Source organism: Neovison vison, chromosome 6 (assembly GCF_020171115.1).
Source record: "Neovison vison isolate M4711 chromosome 6, ASM_NN_V1, whole genome shotgun sequence".
Classification (NCBI taxonomy): domain Eukaryota; kingdom Metazoa; phylum Chordata; class Mammalia; order Carnivora; family Mustelidae; genus Neogale; species Neogale vison.
Genome location: NC_058096.1, coordinates 217,005,034 through 217,017,748, shown reverse-complemented (window position 1 = coordinate 217,017,748; position 12,715 = coordinate 217,005,034). Strand labels below are relative to the sequence as shown.

Below are 12,715 nucleotides of genomic sequence, written 5' to 3'. Positions count from 1 at the left end.
TGGTAAGATGGGGAACATTCTTCTCCTTAATCCTTCCGTCCTCCCTGGGCCTCCCCTCTCCTCCCCAGCCCCCAGCTCTTGGTTTTTGGCAGGAGGAACTGCATGAAGTGTCAGAGACAGGTCCCAAGTTTCTCGTCATCATCGCAGCACTGGGGGAAGGAGCCCCAACTGTAGAGAAGCTTTCCAGATGCTGATTTTGGCAGGCGGTGAGGCTGCGGCCGCCTGGCCTCCTCCTCGGGCTCAGGGCCCACTCTCCGCTTCGGGGATGGGGCAGGAAGCCTGCCGGTGGAGGCCAGTCCCTGCACATCTGCAGCAGATACAGTCTTGGGCCTTCTAGAGCTTTCTCTGGATGAGGGAGGCAGCGGTTAGGGGAGCTGGGCACGTCAGAGGCCAACTTTGCAGCAAGTCCCCCTACCCCAGCACTTATATATAATGTGCCGGTTCCTGTCAATAGCTCGCAGCGGCTCCCTCAACTAGAGAATGGCTAGACAAACCGCAGGGCACCTTACATAGAAGACCACTCAAGGACGGAGTATCGGTGACTTCGAGTTCCAAAAGTAAGGAGCTAGTGACATAGAACAAAATGGGTGACTCTCCAGAGCATTCTTTTTTTTTTTTTAAGGACTTTATTTATTTATTTGACAGAGAGAGACAGCCATAGAGGGAACACAAGCAATGGGTGTGGGAGAGGGAGAAGCAGACTCCCCACTAAGCAGGGAGCCGGAGGCGGGGCTCGATCCCAGCACCGCAGGATCATGACCTGAGCTGAAGGCAGACACTTAATGACCAAGCCACCCAGGCACTCCCTCCAATGCGTTCTAAGGAGGAAAGGTAGCCAGACACAAAAGGCTATGTACTGGATGATTCCATTTCTATGACATTCTAGAAAAGGCCAAACTGGAGGGATGGGCAACAGACCAGTGGTTTGCAGGGAGCTGAGGACAGTGGGAGGAACTTCCTAGGAAGGGCTCAGTGGGGAGTAGATTTTCAGTGATGAAATAATTCCCTCTCTTGCTTGTGGTCGTGGTTACGTGACTCTATGTCTTTGTGAGAGCTTGCAGAACTGTACCCTAAAAAGGGAAGACTTTATGTTACTTCAATGGTATCTTTAAAAAAAAACAAAACTGTATCTGAAAACAAACAAAACACAAATGCCTCCCAGATGCCTTACATCAGTCAAGGTCTATACAGGGACCTTGATGGACAGAGGGGATTTAGCGCAGGGGTTGGTTATATAGATAGGAAACCCAAGTTGGGGAAGGGGTTGCGTAGACTATTTAGAAATAAGCAAATAGGGAGGCTGTGCCCAGTGGGAGCCACTGCCAGTGCAGGTAGAGAGAAATATCCTGACTCTCTGTAGTCTTCTGCCCTCCAGTCGTCCTCCAGGATCTGCCATTGGCTAAACGTGGGCAGGAGCCCATGGGCAAAGGGATGGCCTATGCCAGGGTCAGCCCCTCGCCATGGGGCAGGGCGGAGCAGAGAATGAATGGGCTGAAGGTACCTAGGCCCTAGGCGAACACAAAACATTCGAGGGTGGGATAATTATACTCCCATTTTACAGAGGAGGAAACTGAGGCCTGGGGAGCCCACGTATCCTGCCCCAAGAGGTTCAAGGCCTTTTTTTCTGTACTATTTCCCATCTGGCATGAACTAAAGGGAACTAAAGGGAATGGAAACGTCTATGCAAATCAGGCCCACCCCCGGGGCCTCTGGGGGCTGCTGCAATGGGATACTCCTGGTCTTCATGCTTGGCGGTCACCCACAAACAGAGCCGCAAACGAACACACAGATGTTTTGTCAGTGTTGAGGGAGCAGCTCTCCCCAGTAGGTCAAGGTCCCTGGTCAAGCCTGCACCCACGCCCCATACCTCCTCTCCAAGGGCTGCCCCCCATACTCTATCCTTGACTTCTGGCCTTTGTGAAAACCATTGCACCATGATGGGGGACTAGAAAAGACCAGATGTTGGGGGGTCCTCTAGCTTCCAATGTCTGCTCTCTATATTGCTATCATGCCCACGGTCAGCAGGGATCTTCTCTGAGGGACAAGGCTGACATTGGCCACACACCACTGGGGACAGAGGTCACCTGCAATTGAGCCTTTGATCCACAGGAGAGGGCCAGACAGGTCAACCTTTGACCTCCATCCTGGCTTGGGCCAAAATAGCCAAACTTTGAGCTTTTCAGTATGCAGGTCTCAAGGACATTATCTCCCTTTCATTAAGGCTCACTCACAATCAATATGCTGGTACAGGAGTCCTATGCAAACTTCTTTCTCTACATCCCATTGTTCAGTTACTAGGTACTGAGAACCTACTGGACGCCTGGCACTTTTCTTAGCAAGGAGACCCAGCAAGAAACAAAGACCTCGTCCTCCAGGAGCTGGTGTTCTTGTGGAAGAGGCAGTCAAGAATCAAGATAAACAAGAATGACATCATCTGTTAGAATGGAGTAAGTGTACTGATGTATGAAGAATGTGGGGTAGGAAGGGAACAGTGACTTTAGACCCAGTGTCACCTGAGGTAATTATTTGAGTAAAGACCTGAAGGAGGTGAGGGAGTGAGTCATGCAGATATTTAAGAATGAGAGGTTCAGGCAGAGAGAAGCACCAGTGCAAAGGCCCTGAGGCTGACATGGGATTGACCAGTTCTGGTGAGAAGACCAGTGTGGTCTAAACCACAGAGTAATAAAGGGGGAAGGTGGGAGGAGATGAGGACAGGTCCTGCGAGGCCTTGTGGGCTGCAACGAGGACTTTGGCTTTTGCTCAGAGTAAAACGAGAGGCACGAGGGTTCTGAGCAGAGAGGGATGTGATCTAACTCGTGTTTACAGTCTCCTGAGGAGGGAAAAACACTGTGGGGAGTAGACGTGGAAGGAAAAGAGAATTCTGATCATTCATTCAGCTCAGGAGAGGAGGGTTTGCGTGAGTCCCACTTACACGGCTAAGCAGGCCAGACTTCGAAAGAGCTAACAAGTTGTCTAGGGGTACTCAGCCACTTAGTGGCACCCTCTAGATGTGAACGTGTGTCTCTGTGACTACAGCGTCATTGGGTAAATAATCTTTATTTTCTTTTTCTTTCTTTCTTTCTTTTTTTTTTTTTTTTTGTATCTTATGTTCCTGTGACATCGGGAGCAAGTGGGGCGGTAGAGATCTTGAGACCCAGGAGACAAAGGGAGGACTTTCTCTGTTTCTGGTAATACCCCTGCAACAGGATTTTGAGCAAAGGAATTCACTCAAGAAACATGTATTGAGCCCCTACTGCATTATAGCTACTATCCTGGGTGTTGGAGCTACAGCAGGGAAGGAGCAAAACTTCTGTCCTGGAGGAGTTTACGTTCTAATGCGGGAGACAGACAAAAAGCGTCAAAAATCATGAAATTAGGGCGCCTGGGTGGCTCAGTGGGTTGAGCCGCTGCCTTCGGCTCAGGTCATGATCTCAGGGTCCTGGGATCGAGGCCCGCATCGGGCTCTCTGCTCAGCAGGGAGCCTGCTTCCTCCTCTCTCTCTGCCTGCCTCTCTGCCTGCTTGTGATCTCGCTCTGTCAAATAAATAAATGAAATCTTAAAAAAAAATCAGGAAATTAAATAGGATGTTAAAAGAGAAATACTGAGGGTACCTGGGTGGCTCAGTGGGTTAAAGCCTCTGCCTTCGGCTCAGGTCATGATCCCAGGGTTCTGGGATCAAGACCTGCTCAGCAGGGAGTCTGCTTCCTCCTCTCTCTCTGCCTGCCTCTCTGCCTACTTGTGATCTCTATCTGTCAAATAAATTTTTAAAAAATCTTAAAAAAAATAAAAAGAGAGAAATACTGATGGGGGGGGGGGAGACAGGATAAGGGGGTCTGAGGGACCAAGAGTGGGGATTTCAATTTTGAATGGGGTGGTCAGGACAGGCTTCTTGGAGGAGGTGACATTTGAGCAAATAATTGAAGGAGGTGAGAGATAAAGCCATGTGGAACTCTGGGAGAAGTATGTTCCAGGCAAAAGAAACACCAGTGCAAAGGCCCCGCGGTGGATTCAACTTAAATGATTGAGTTGCCATCAGGAAGGTCCAATCACCCCTGACTCCTGCCGCTCTCTCCCCACCTCTGGTCTTTGCAACTTTGTTCTTTCTTTTTTTTTTTTTAATTTATTTATTTGACAGATATAGATCACAAGTAGGCAGAGGGGCAGGCAGAGAGAGAGAGGAGGAAGCAGGCTTCCCGGCTGAGCAGAGAGCCCGACACGGGCCTCGATCCCAGGACCCTGAGATCATGACCTGAGCCGAAGGCAGAGGCTTTAACCCACTGAGCCACCCAGGCGCCCAACTTTGTTCTTTCAAAACACGTTTTCTCCTCTGGACAAACTCCTGATGGACACTCAAACCTTAGCTCTCAAGTTACAGCTTCAGAGAAGTCACCTCTAAGACCCCTGCCCTCAGGGTTTAAGTTATTCCCTAGGGCTTCTGCATACACTATAGGCTTCCCTTTCCCATTCTTTTTTTCCCCCCCCAAGATTTTATTTATCTATTTGTCAGAGAGAGAGTGCATGCTAGCAAGCACAAGCAGGGGGAGCAGCAGGCAGAGGGAGAAACTGGGAACCAGCAGGTAGAGAGAGAAGCAGTCTCCCAGCTGAGCAAATAGTCCAAAATGGGACTCCATCCCAGGGCACTGGAAAGGCAGATGCTTAAGAATGAGCTACCCAGGCATCCCCTTTCCCCTATTCTGATTTTTCAACCTTCTTCACTGTGCTGTAAGTATCTCAATGTTGTCTGCTGGATTTACCTAGGCAGTACCAGTAGGTGCCTAATAAATCATTAAGCAAGTGATGTTCCATCATTTGCTACATAGTATCCAAACTTCCTCCCACAGGACAGACTAGTAAATCTGCTTATAAAATCCTAAACTGGTTCTGGGAGGAGACACACAGCTGGTTGTGATGGTGGCTTTTGGGAGGGGAACAGGGAGGGGCAGGATCATAGATGGCAGGAGACACTTCACTCTAGTTTATACTCCTGTAGTTGTTGAAATTGTCTTTATCCGGTGTGTGAATTACCTACACAAACATAAAATGAATAAATAAAATTCTACAACATAAAGGATTGAAAGAGCTTTCTAAATTGCGGAGTGGGCGGAGTTTTAAATATGCATTCATAATTGTTCTAGCAGGAATAGAACACACAATGAAATACATTGTAAATTTTTATTAATACTACACAAAAATATCCATGTTATATATCAGACGCAAACAAAACAAAACACCCACCCACGTCTTTAGTAGGTATTCGAGTCTGCTAGGTCCACCCCATCCCTGCCTTGGCTCTTGACTTGTTTGGATGGCAAAATTCACCTTCAGTAGTAGTAGTAGTAGTAATAGTAGTAGTAATACCATTAAGTGTTCTCTTGTGGTAGGCATGACTTTATTGAATGAAGTCTCACGACCTCTCCATTTTCCACATGAGGAAACTGAGGGCTCCCAGACCTCGTTCTAGGTCACTGAGCTCCTGGTCCCGGCCAGCCGGGTGACCAGGCTCCGCGAGGCAGCTAAGGCTGCTATGGGTTCATGACGCCCCCTGGAGGCCTCCCGGGGAACGTGGCAAAGAACCTAAAAATGAGTATTTCAATTTCGGTTTAAAGGGTGCGCAACTAGGGAGGCCATCCAGGGTCTGCGGGCTCCCCACCTTGCTCTCTTTGCCGAGAGAGGTCTGAGAGCGGACAGGACCCTGTCTAGGAGGTGAAGACACAGACCTAATCTGTGTTTTGAGGATAAAGATACTCCTCTACCTTGGGGGATCTGAGAGGCACGGTCCCACAGCCTCAGTACTTAGGGTTTTCAGCGACAGACGAGGTCCTACACGTAAACAAACACACAAAACCACTTTATCGAAAACCGAAAAACCACCGGGAAGGGTCCGGAAAGCTAGAAGGAGCCGGAGCGGGGCGTGGAGGGCTTGACCGACACTAAAAGCGTAACAGGTATTGGTCATATTCTCTTAGTGCCCGCCCCAGGACCGCCCAGCCATAGGCGGGCCACGTTTCCAGACTTAACGCTCATTGGCTAAACGAGGAGCGAACCTTTTCCAGCATTGGCTGGATTCTTGCACAGGCCCTTTGGGGGCGGGACCCAGGGGGGAAAAAAAAAATCGTAGGGCCTACGGAAGGCGCGCGGCTTCTCGATGTAAGGTCACGTGTTTCCAGGTGTTGCAGGGGGGGTCCTTTAGGCCAGGCGTGAAAATTGGAGCCTGGGGGTTAGTTTTGGGGTGAAGATGGAGGCACGCTGGGCCAGGCTCCGCCGACGACACTCTTGCATACTCAGCTTTCCAGCGCCGATCCGAGCCGGGCGCGCGGTGTCGCAGGCGTGATGTCATCGCTAGGCGCCGCGCGCAGCCAGAAGGAGCCTTGACCTCGCGTTGGGGGCTGCGCGACAATGCTGCAGCTACTACGGGCTGGGGCGCGCGCCTGGGCTCGGCCCGCGGGCTGCCGGGTGAGGCAGGGGACTGGAGACGGGCCGGAGGACAAAGGTTGGAGGTTCTGGGGGTCGTTTCTCACCTCGTCCCCCTTTTACAGGGTTTGAACGCGCTGGCGGAAGAGGCAGCACCCCAGGCGGCGAAGCCAGAGTCGGTGGCTGGCGCGGGTGAGGTTGCCAGGGTCGCTCTAGGAGGGGCGGCAACTGGGAGTCCCGACGCTCAGCCCTGACCCGTGACCTCTCCGTCGCTTCAGGTCCCCAGGCGCCCGTGCTGCGCAGGTGCGAGCTCCCGGGACCCGCGTCCCGGCGTCCGGTGCAGGCCTGGGTGGAGTCCCTGCGGGGCTACGAGCAGGAGCGCGTGGGTCTGGCCGAGCTGCACCCCGAAGTTTTCTCCACAGCGCCCAGGTGGGTGGGAGTGAAATGGTGAACTGAGTTCCAGAGGGAGGAGGAGCGGGGCTTGAGCCTCAGCGTCTTCACGTGCCAAAAGGGGACGATGGTTTTCCCTGTCAAAGAGTTATGTGAGGTTGAGGTCTAAGAGTTAACGTCCTGGAAGTTAAGGTCGCAGAATTCGGGAGCCTGAGTGACTGAGTTCGAATCCTGCCTTCCCTCTGGTGTTTCAGTGTCCCCATTCTGTCAGACCTCAAGAGGTTTCTGTGATGATGAAATGAGTTAATTCTGGCACCTGATAAGTCCTGTAGATGTGTTGACTATGGTCGCTGTTACTGAATTTTGCAAAAATAAGCACTAACAATGGTTATGCCCTGGCATAGCCTCTTTGCATTTTGGTTAAGTAGGTACTTAGAGCAACCCTAGGATAGGGTTCGGTTACTATTGCTTTGTGGACAGAGAAACAGCGCACAGACAGGGTAAGAAATTTGCCCAAGCTCACACAGCTTGGAAGCTTTAGAACTGGGATCTCAGCCTTATGTGGGCCAACTCCTTGGCCTGGTTTATCACTTGCCAAGGTGTATGTTGCCCCTCAGTTGCTTCGTATTGGGCACATAGTAAGTGCTGTTAGTTTATTACTGTTACTGATATTGGCATGGTTTGCCCCTTGCTTTTAGAGTCCCAATCTAGTAGAGAGTGACAAAAGAAATTAAAAACAACACGTTTCGTGTATTCTGTAAACACTTACAAAGCATCTGCGATGTGCCACTTTCCCTTCTGGGTGTTGGGAATTCAGGGAGTGAGCACCAAGGTTGCTGATGCCGCTTGCAGTGCAGAACGGGTTTCCGTGAAGCTCTTTTCAAAAGGGCCAGACAGTAAACATTTTAGGCTTTGCAGGCTCTCCTGTTGCCATGACAACGACTCCTCTCTGCTGATGTAGTACAAAGTGGCAATAGGCAGCTTGTAAGCAAAAGCACATATTTACAGAAACAGGCAGCAGGCCAGATTTGGCCTACTAGCCATAGTAGCTTGCCAACCCCTGGCAAGCTTCCCCAGCGGTCATGTCCAATGTAGCCCCATAATATGAGTCATGTGTGTAATTCACATTTTGCTCATAGCCACATTAAAAAAAAAAAAGAAGAAACAATCCATTTAATTTAACCTGGTATATCTAAAACAGTGTATTTCAGCATGAGGCCCTGGCCATATTTCAGGGGGTCGGTAGCCACGGTGGCCAGTGTGCAGGGCTAGAGAGGCAAATCAGTCCCTAAAGAAGGTCGCAAGGAGTAAATTGTAACAATAGGAAAAGAGTAAGGTACTGTGAGAAGGAGGAAGAGGTGGGTCACTTCTTAGCAAGGAGGCTTCTCTTGGAGATGTCTGGGCTGAGACTTACTGGCTAAGGAGGAACAAGCCAGAGGAAGAATGTTTTCAGGCAGAGGGAGCAGTGAGCACAAAGGCATGGAGGCTGCACCGCATTTCACAGCGTGGAAAATGAGTGGGCCTGGAGCTGGTGTGAGATGGGGCAGAGAGGGGCGGGGCCAGATTGCACAGGGCCCCGGAGTTGGATGGTAGGAGCCCCTGTTTTTGTCTGGAGAGGTGGGGGGGCTTTAACTGGAGGTGGGCCTTTCATGGGCTCTTCTTTCTCCGTAGGTTGGATATCTTGCACCAGGTTGCCATCTGGCAGAGGAACTTTAAGAGAATTGTGAGTGGCCGAGTGGGGTGAGGTTGGCAGAAGGAGGCAGAGGAAGCGCCTCGGTTTGTCTTCTCTGGACTGCTAGGCTCTTCTGAACCATTCACTGATAGGTGACTTGCCAGGTGTTTTCTGAACACCCACCGTGCATTAGGCATTGTGCTAGCAGACAAGACAGACAAGATCCCTGCCCTGATGAAGCTCATACTCTTGTCAGAGAGGTGAACGTGAATCAAGTAGGCAAGCTTGTAAATATATGACAAGGGAGGTTATCCCGGGGAAAAGGAGACATTTAACCTCAGGTGTGTAGCAGGTGCTAACTAGGTAAAATGGGCAGTGGCGCTAGGGTAAAGGTAGTGGGAACAGTATGTGCAAAGGTCCTGCGGCAGAGACAACAGGGAGCCTGGTGTGGCCACAGAGGTCAGCAGGAGCAGTGGTGAGTAGTTTGGATTAGTTTTTTTTTTGCCAAGTACATTGAAGAAGCCATTATCAATCAGGGTCTCTGCTTTCTATTTGCTTATCTTAGAAGTCCAGTGAGTCCTCTTCCTACTCACACCCTCCCTGGCTCCCCATAGTCCTAGGAATGAAGTCTTTAGCTTAGCATGGAAGTCTCTCATCATCTCCCCACCCCATACCTCTCCCTGATTTTTCTCCAGAGCCCCTGCCTTTCTGAGGCTGACATTCTGGAGCGGATGAGAGAACTATCGATTTCTGTATCGTCTCTCTCCCCAAGTGCTGTGTGCTTGTCCTGATGGAGCCCTAATCTCTGTCCCTCCTGTTGTGGGGCTCCCCAGTGGCAAGCCCCCACTGCCCAGCTCACTGCTGTCTTCCCAGGCCTGGGCCCTTTCAGCCGTGACAGTGTCTGCCCCGGGAATCTGACCGTCTACCTCCTCCCTTTGCACCCACAGAGCTATGCCAAGACCAAGACTAGGGCCGAGGTGCGGGGCGGAGGCCGGAAGCCTTGGCCGCAGAAAGGCAGCGGGCGTTCTAGGCAAGGCAGCATCCGCTCCCCGATCTGGCGAGGAGGTGAGCGGGGCAGGGAGGGAGGGACCCTGGGGGTGTCTTCACACCCGTCTGGTGTGGTAGCTTGTCGGTCCCATTCCTTTCATCTAGGCAGGGGCAGTAGTACTCTGGCCCTCAGACCTCACTGCCCGTGTGCGGGTCAGAGATCAGAGTCGTCCACTTTCCCAGCCCCCACCAGCTCTGGCCTTAGCCTCTCTCACCACACTATGGTCACCCCCCCTTTGGCCCTGACTACTGTCTTACCTCTCCTGGGCCACCCTTCACACAACACCCAGAGTACTTTTCCTAAGCCTCCCGGTGGCTCTTGCAGCCTTTTTGGTAAGTCTGAGCTCCCTTCCTTGGCATTCCAGGCAGTGGTGCCTGCAGACCACCCCCACCCCCCACCGCCCACCACCCTTGTTCCTCCACATCCCCCCTGGCCAGACAGTTGATGTCAGTGTCATCTCCCGTTTGCCTGGCCTACTCTTCTCATGTGTTTGGGCTGTGCCTCTTCCAGAAAGCTCTTCCTGACTTCCTTTGGGTCCCCAGCAACTCCTGGTGCCACCCAAAAAGAGCCCTGATTTCCTCTATAGTTGAACCTCTGTCTGAAGGAGAATGACATGAGGCCAGGGATCCTGCCCATCTTCTTCCCTGATGCACACCACCCCCCAACCCCAAGGGCCCAGCAGAGGGAGGATGCACAGGTAGATGGGCCTCACTTAAGGTTTGACACTGAGGAAATCGAGGCCCAGTGTGATAAAGTCACCTGTCCCAGGCAACACTGGATCCAGTGTCGCCTCTCCGTCCCTCCCCGAGGCCCTGTCCCCTTTGCTGATTCAGTTTGCCTTCTGGCAGCCTCCCTACACCAGCCACTGTGAGAAATTTCTGTACTCTACACCCAGCTGGGGTCCTCACCAGTCTACACACCTCTGTCCTGCAGGAGGCATTGCCCACGGCCCCCGGGGCCCCACGAGCTACTACTACATGCTGCCCATGAAGGTGCGGGTGCAGGGCCTCAAGGTGGCGCTCACCGTCAAGCTGGCCCAGGTACGGGCCTGATCCCACCAGGAGCTGCTGGCCTGGTGGTGGGGGGAGGCTGGGGGGGCTGGAGAGCTCAGGCAGCTTCTGGGGGGCTGTCGGGGGCTCAGCCCATCCATTCTTCCTACTAGGATGACCTGCACGTCGTAGACTCCTTGGAGCTGCCGACCTCCGACCCCCAGTACCTGACCGAGCTGGCCCGATACCGTCGCTGGGGGGACTCCGTGCTTCTTGTGGACTTGTGAGGGCGCGGGGCAGGGCAGGGGTGGGAGCGCTGGGTGCCATCCTCTGCGGGGTTCACCTCCTGACCTCTGTTTCAGAGCCTATGAGGACATGCCCCAGAATGTCGTGGCAGCCACCTCCAGCCTCAAGACCTTCAACCTGATCCCAGCTGTCGGTGAGCAGAGGGCCCCCATTCTCCCCGCCTCCAGTTCCCCAGCAGTGCATGGGCCAGTTTCAGATTCTGTACCTGCCACCTCCTCAGCCCAGCCCTTACCTTCCCCAGACAGAGCATCGGGAAAATGCCATCCTTGAAAAAGGCTCTGCCCAGGCTCGGGTCATAGTGCTGGGCGTGGAGTGCGTGGACCGGCCGCTGGCTGCCCTCATCTGGCTCCTCCCTCCAAGAGCCTGGGAGATGGGATCCAGTCTGGCTTGGGCATGTCACACCCATCACCACACTGACTAGTTCCTAGAGCTCTTTCTCCGTCGCCTGATTGCATGACTGACTTCTTCGCGGACAATTGCCCCTGGGGGTCTCACCTTGGCTCCTTGAACGCCTTGCTTCCTGTGGCTCAGACCCCAGACCATGGTCTCACCCTCCACTCATCTTTTAGCTCACTTTGTCGGGTCTGACTTTAAACACTATGGGCATTCCACTTCTTACCCCGCAGTACCCCCATCTCCCTCCTGGCCCTGGCTCCTGCTCTCCTCCGCAGCCTGGTCTCCCCACCACAGCCACCAGAGGGCGCCCGTGAGCACCCGGGCCCCGCCCCTCCCTCCTCTGCCCACGGCCCTCTGCTGTCCCCCACTGCCTTCTGGGTCGAGGCCCACAGGATCCTCCACAGCCTGCCCCATCCTCTCCCTGCGCTCCTCGCCTCCCCTACTTGTCCCGCTCTCTCGCTCACTGCAGCCACAGGCCTCCCGCCGTACATTCATGCCTCTGCTCCCGCTGGAGAGGGTGGCAAGGTTCACAGCCCCAGCGCAGAGCAGAGCCAGGCATGCAGGAGGCTCTCGATCAGAAGCTGAGCTCAGGACCGTCTCTTGCCCAGGGTCTTGCCATCAGTGAGCAGCTGAGCCAGGGCCCGAGCCTAGATCTGTGAGATCACAGATCTGCAAGATCTGTGAGCCTGTGTCAGACCACAAGGGGCAGTACTGGGAGGGCTTGCTTCCTCGAGGAGGACATGGGCGCCCAGAGGTGCCAGAGGTGGTAGGCAGCCCAGCCTGGACCGCATCTCCGCCCCCCACCCCCAGGCCTGAACGTGTACAGCATGCTCAAGCACCAGACCCTGGTCCTGACCCTGCAGACCGTCGCCTTCCTGGAGAAGAAGCTGCTCTGGCACGACTCACGCTACGCGCCGCTCTACCCCTTCCGCCTGCCCTACCGTGACTTCCCCTGAGCCCCGGCCCGCTGCCCTCGGGGGCCCCTCAGCTGCCCTCTTCCTGGACCCCTCCGTGCCGGGTGTTTGCCCTGAGCCAGGCCGAACCCCCAGCAGGCCTGGGAGCCTCGTGCCCACCCTGTGAGAGCAGGGCCGCGCCGCCCGAAGCCCCTCGTCCCCGTGCAGCCGATCGCAGAGAGGCCGAGCGGGCGCCTCCACCAGAGAGGGGCTGCTCGGCACGTGAGCCCCACTGGCCTCTGGCCCCAATTCTCTCTTTCATTTTTAACATTGAGTCTGGTTTTGGTTTTTATTTTTGTTCTGTTTTGTTTTGTTTTTAAAGATTTATTTTATTTACTTGACAGACAGAGATCAGAAGTTGGCGAGAGGCAGGCAGAGAGAGAGGAGGAAGCAGGCTTCCCACAGAGCAGAGAGCCCGATGCGGGGCTTGATCCCAGGACTCTGGGATCATGACCCGAGCCGAAGGCAGCGGCTTAATCCACTGAGCCACCCAGGCGCCCCTTGTTTTTGTTTTTTAATCAGGAACAGAACAGCTGATTGCCATTTTGTA

The 12,715-nt window shown here is 53.5% G+C and overlaps 1 protein-coding gene across 1 annotated transcript; it reads left to right on the top strand.

The window, feature by feature from the left end:
- Window positions 1-6,308: 6,308 nt before the first annotated feature.
- On the top strand, window positions 6,309-12,485 carry MRPL4 (mitochondrial ribosomal protein L4). Its single transcript, XM_044254238.1, has 9 exons — window positions 6,309-6,453; window positions 6,537-6,603; window positions 6,690-6,840; window positions 8,473-8,524; window positions 9,421-9,538; window positions 10,455-10,561; window positions 10,684-10,793; window positions 10,873-10,949; window positions 12,023-12,485. Exons 1-9 carry the CDS (start codon window positions 6,397-6,399, stop codon window positions 12,166-12,168), a joined length of 885 nt encoding a protein of 294 aa, XP_044110173.1. The 5' UTR covers window positions 6,309-6,396; the 3' UTR covers window positions 12,169-12,485.
- The last annotated feature ends 230 nt before the right edge of the window (window positions 12,486-12,715 follow it).

Excerpts from the sequence above, each read along its gene's own strand:
- MRPL4 (XM_044254238.1), top strand. The coding sequence starts at position 6,397 with ATGCTGCAGCTACTACGGGCTGGGGCGCGCGCCTGGGCTCGGCCCGCG. Across the intron at positions 6,841-8,472 it reads GTTTTCTCCACAGCGCCCAG|GTTGGATATCTTGCACCAGG; the intron begins GTGGGTGGGAGT and ends CTTTCTCCGTAG. Across the intron at positions 10,950-12,022 it reads CAACCTGATCCCAGCTGTCG|GCCTGAACGTGTACAGCATG; the intron begins GTGAGCAGAGGG and ends CCCCACCCCCAG.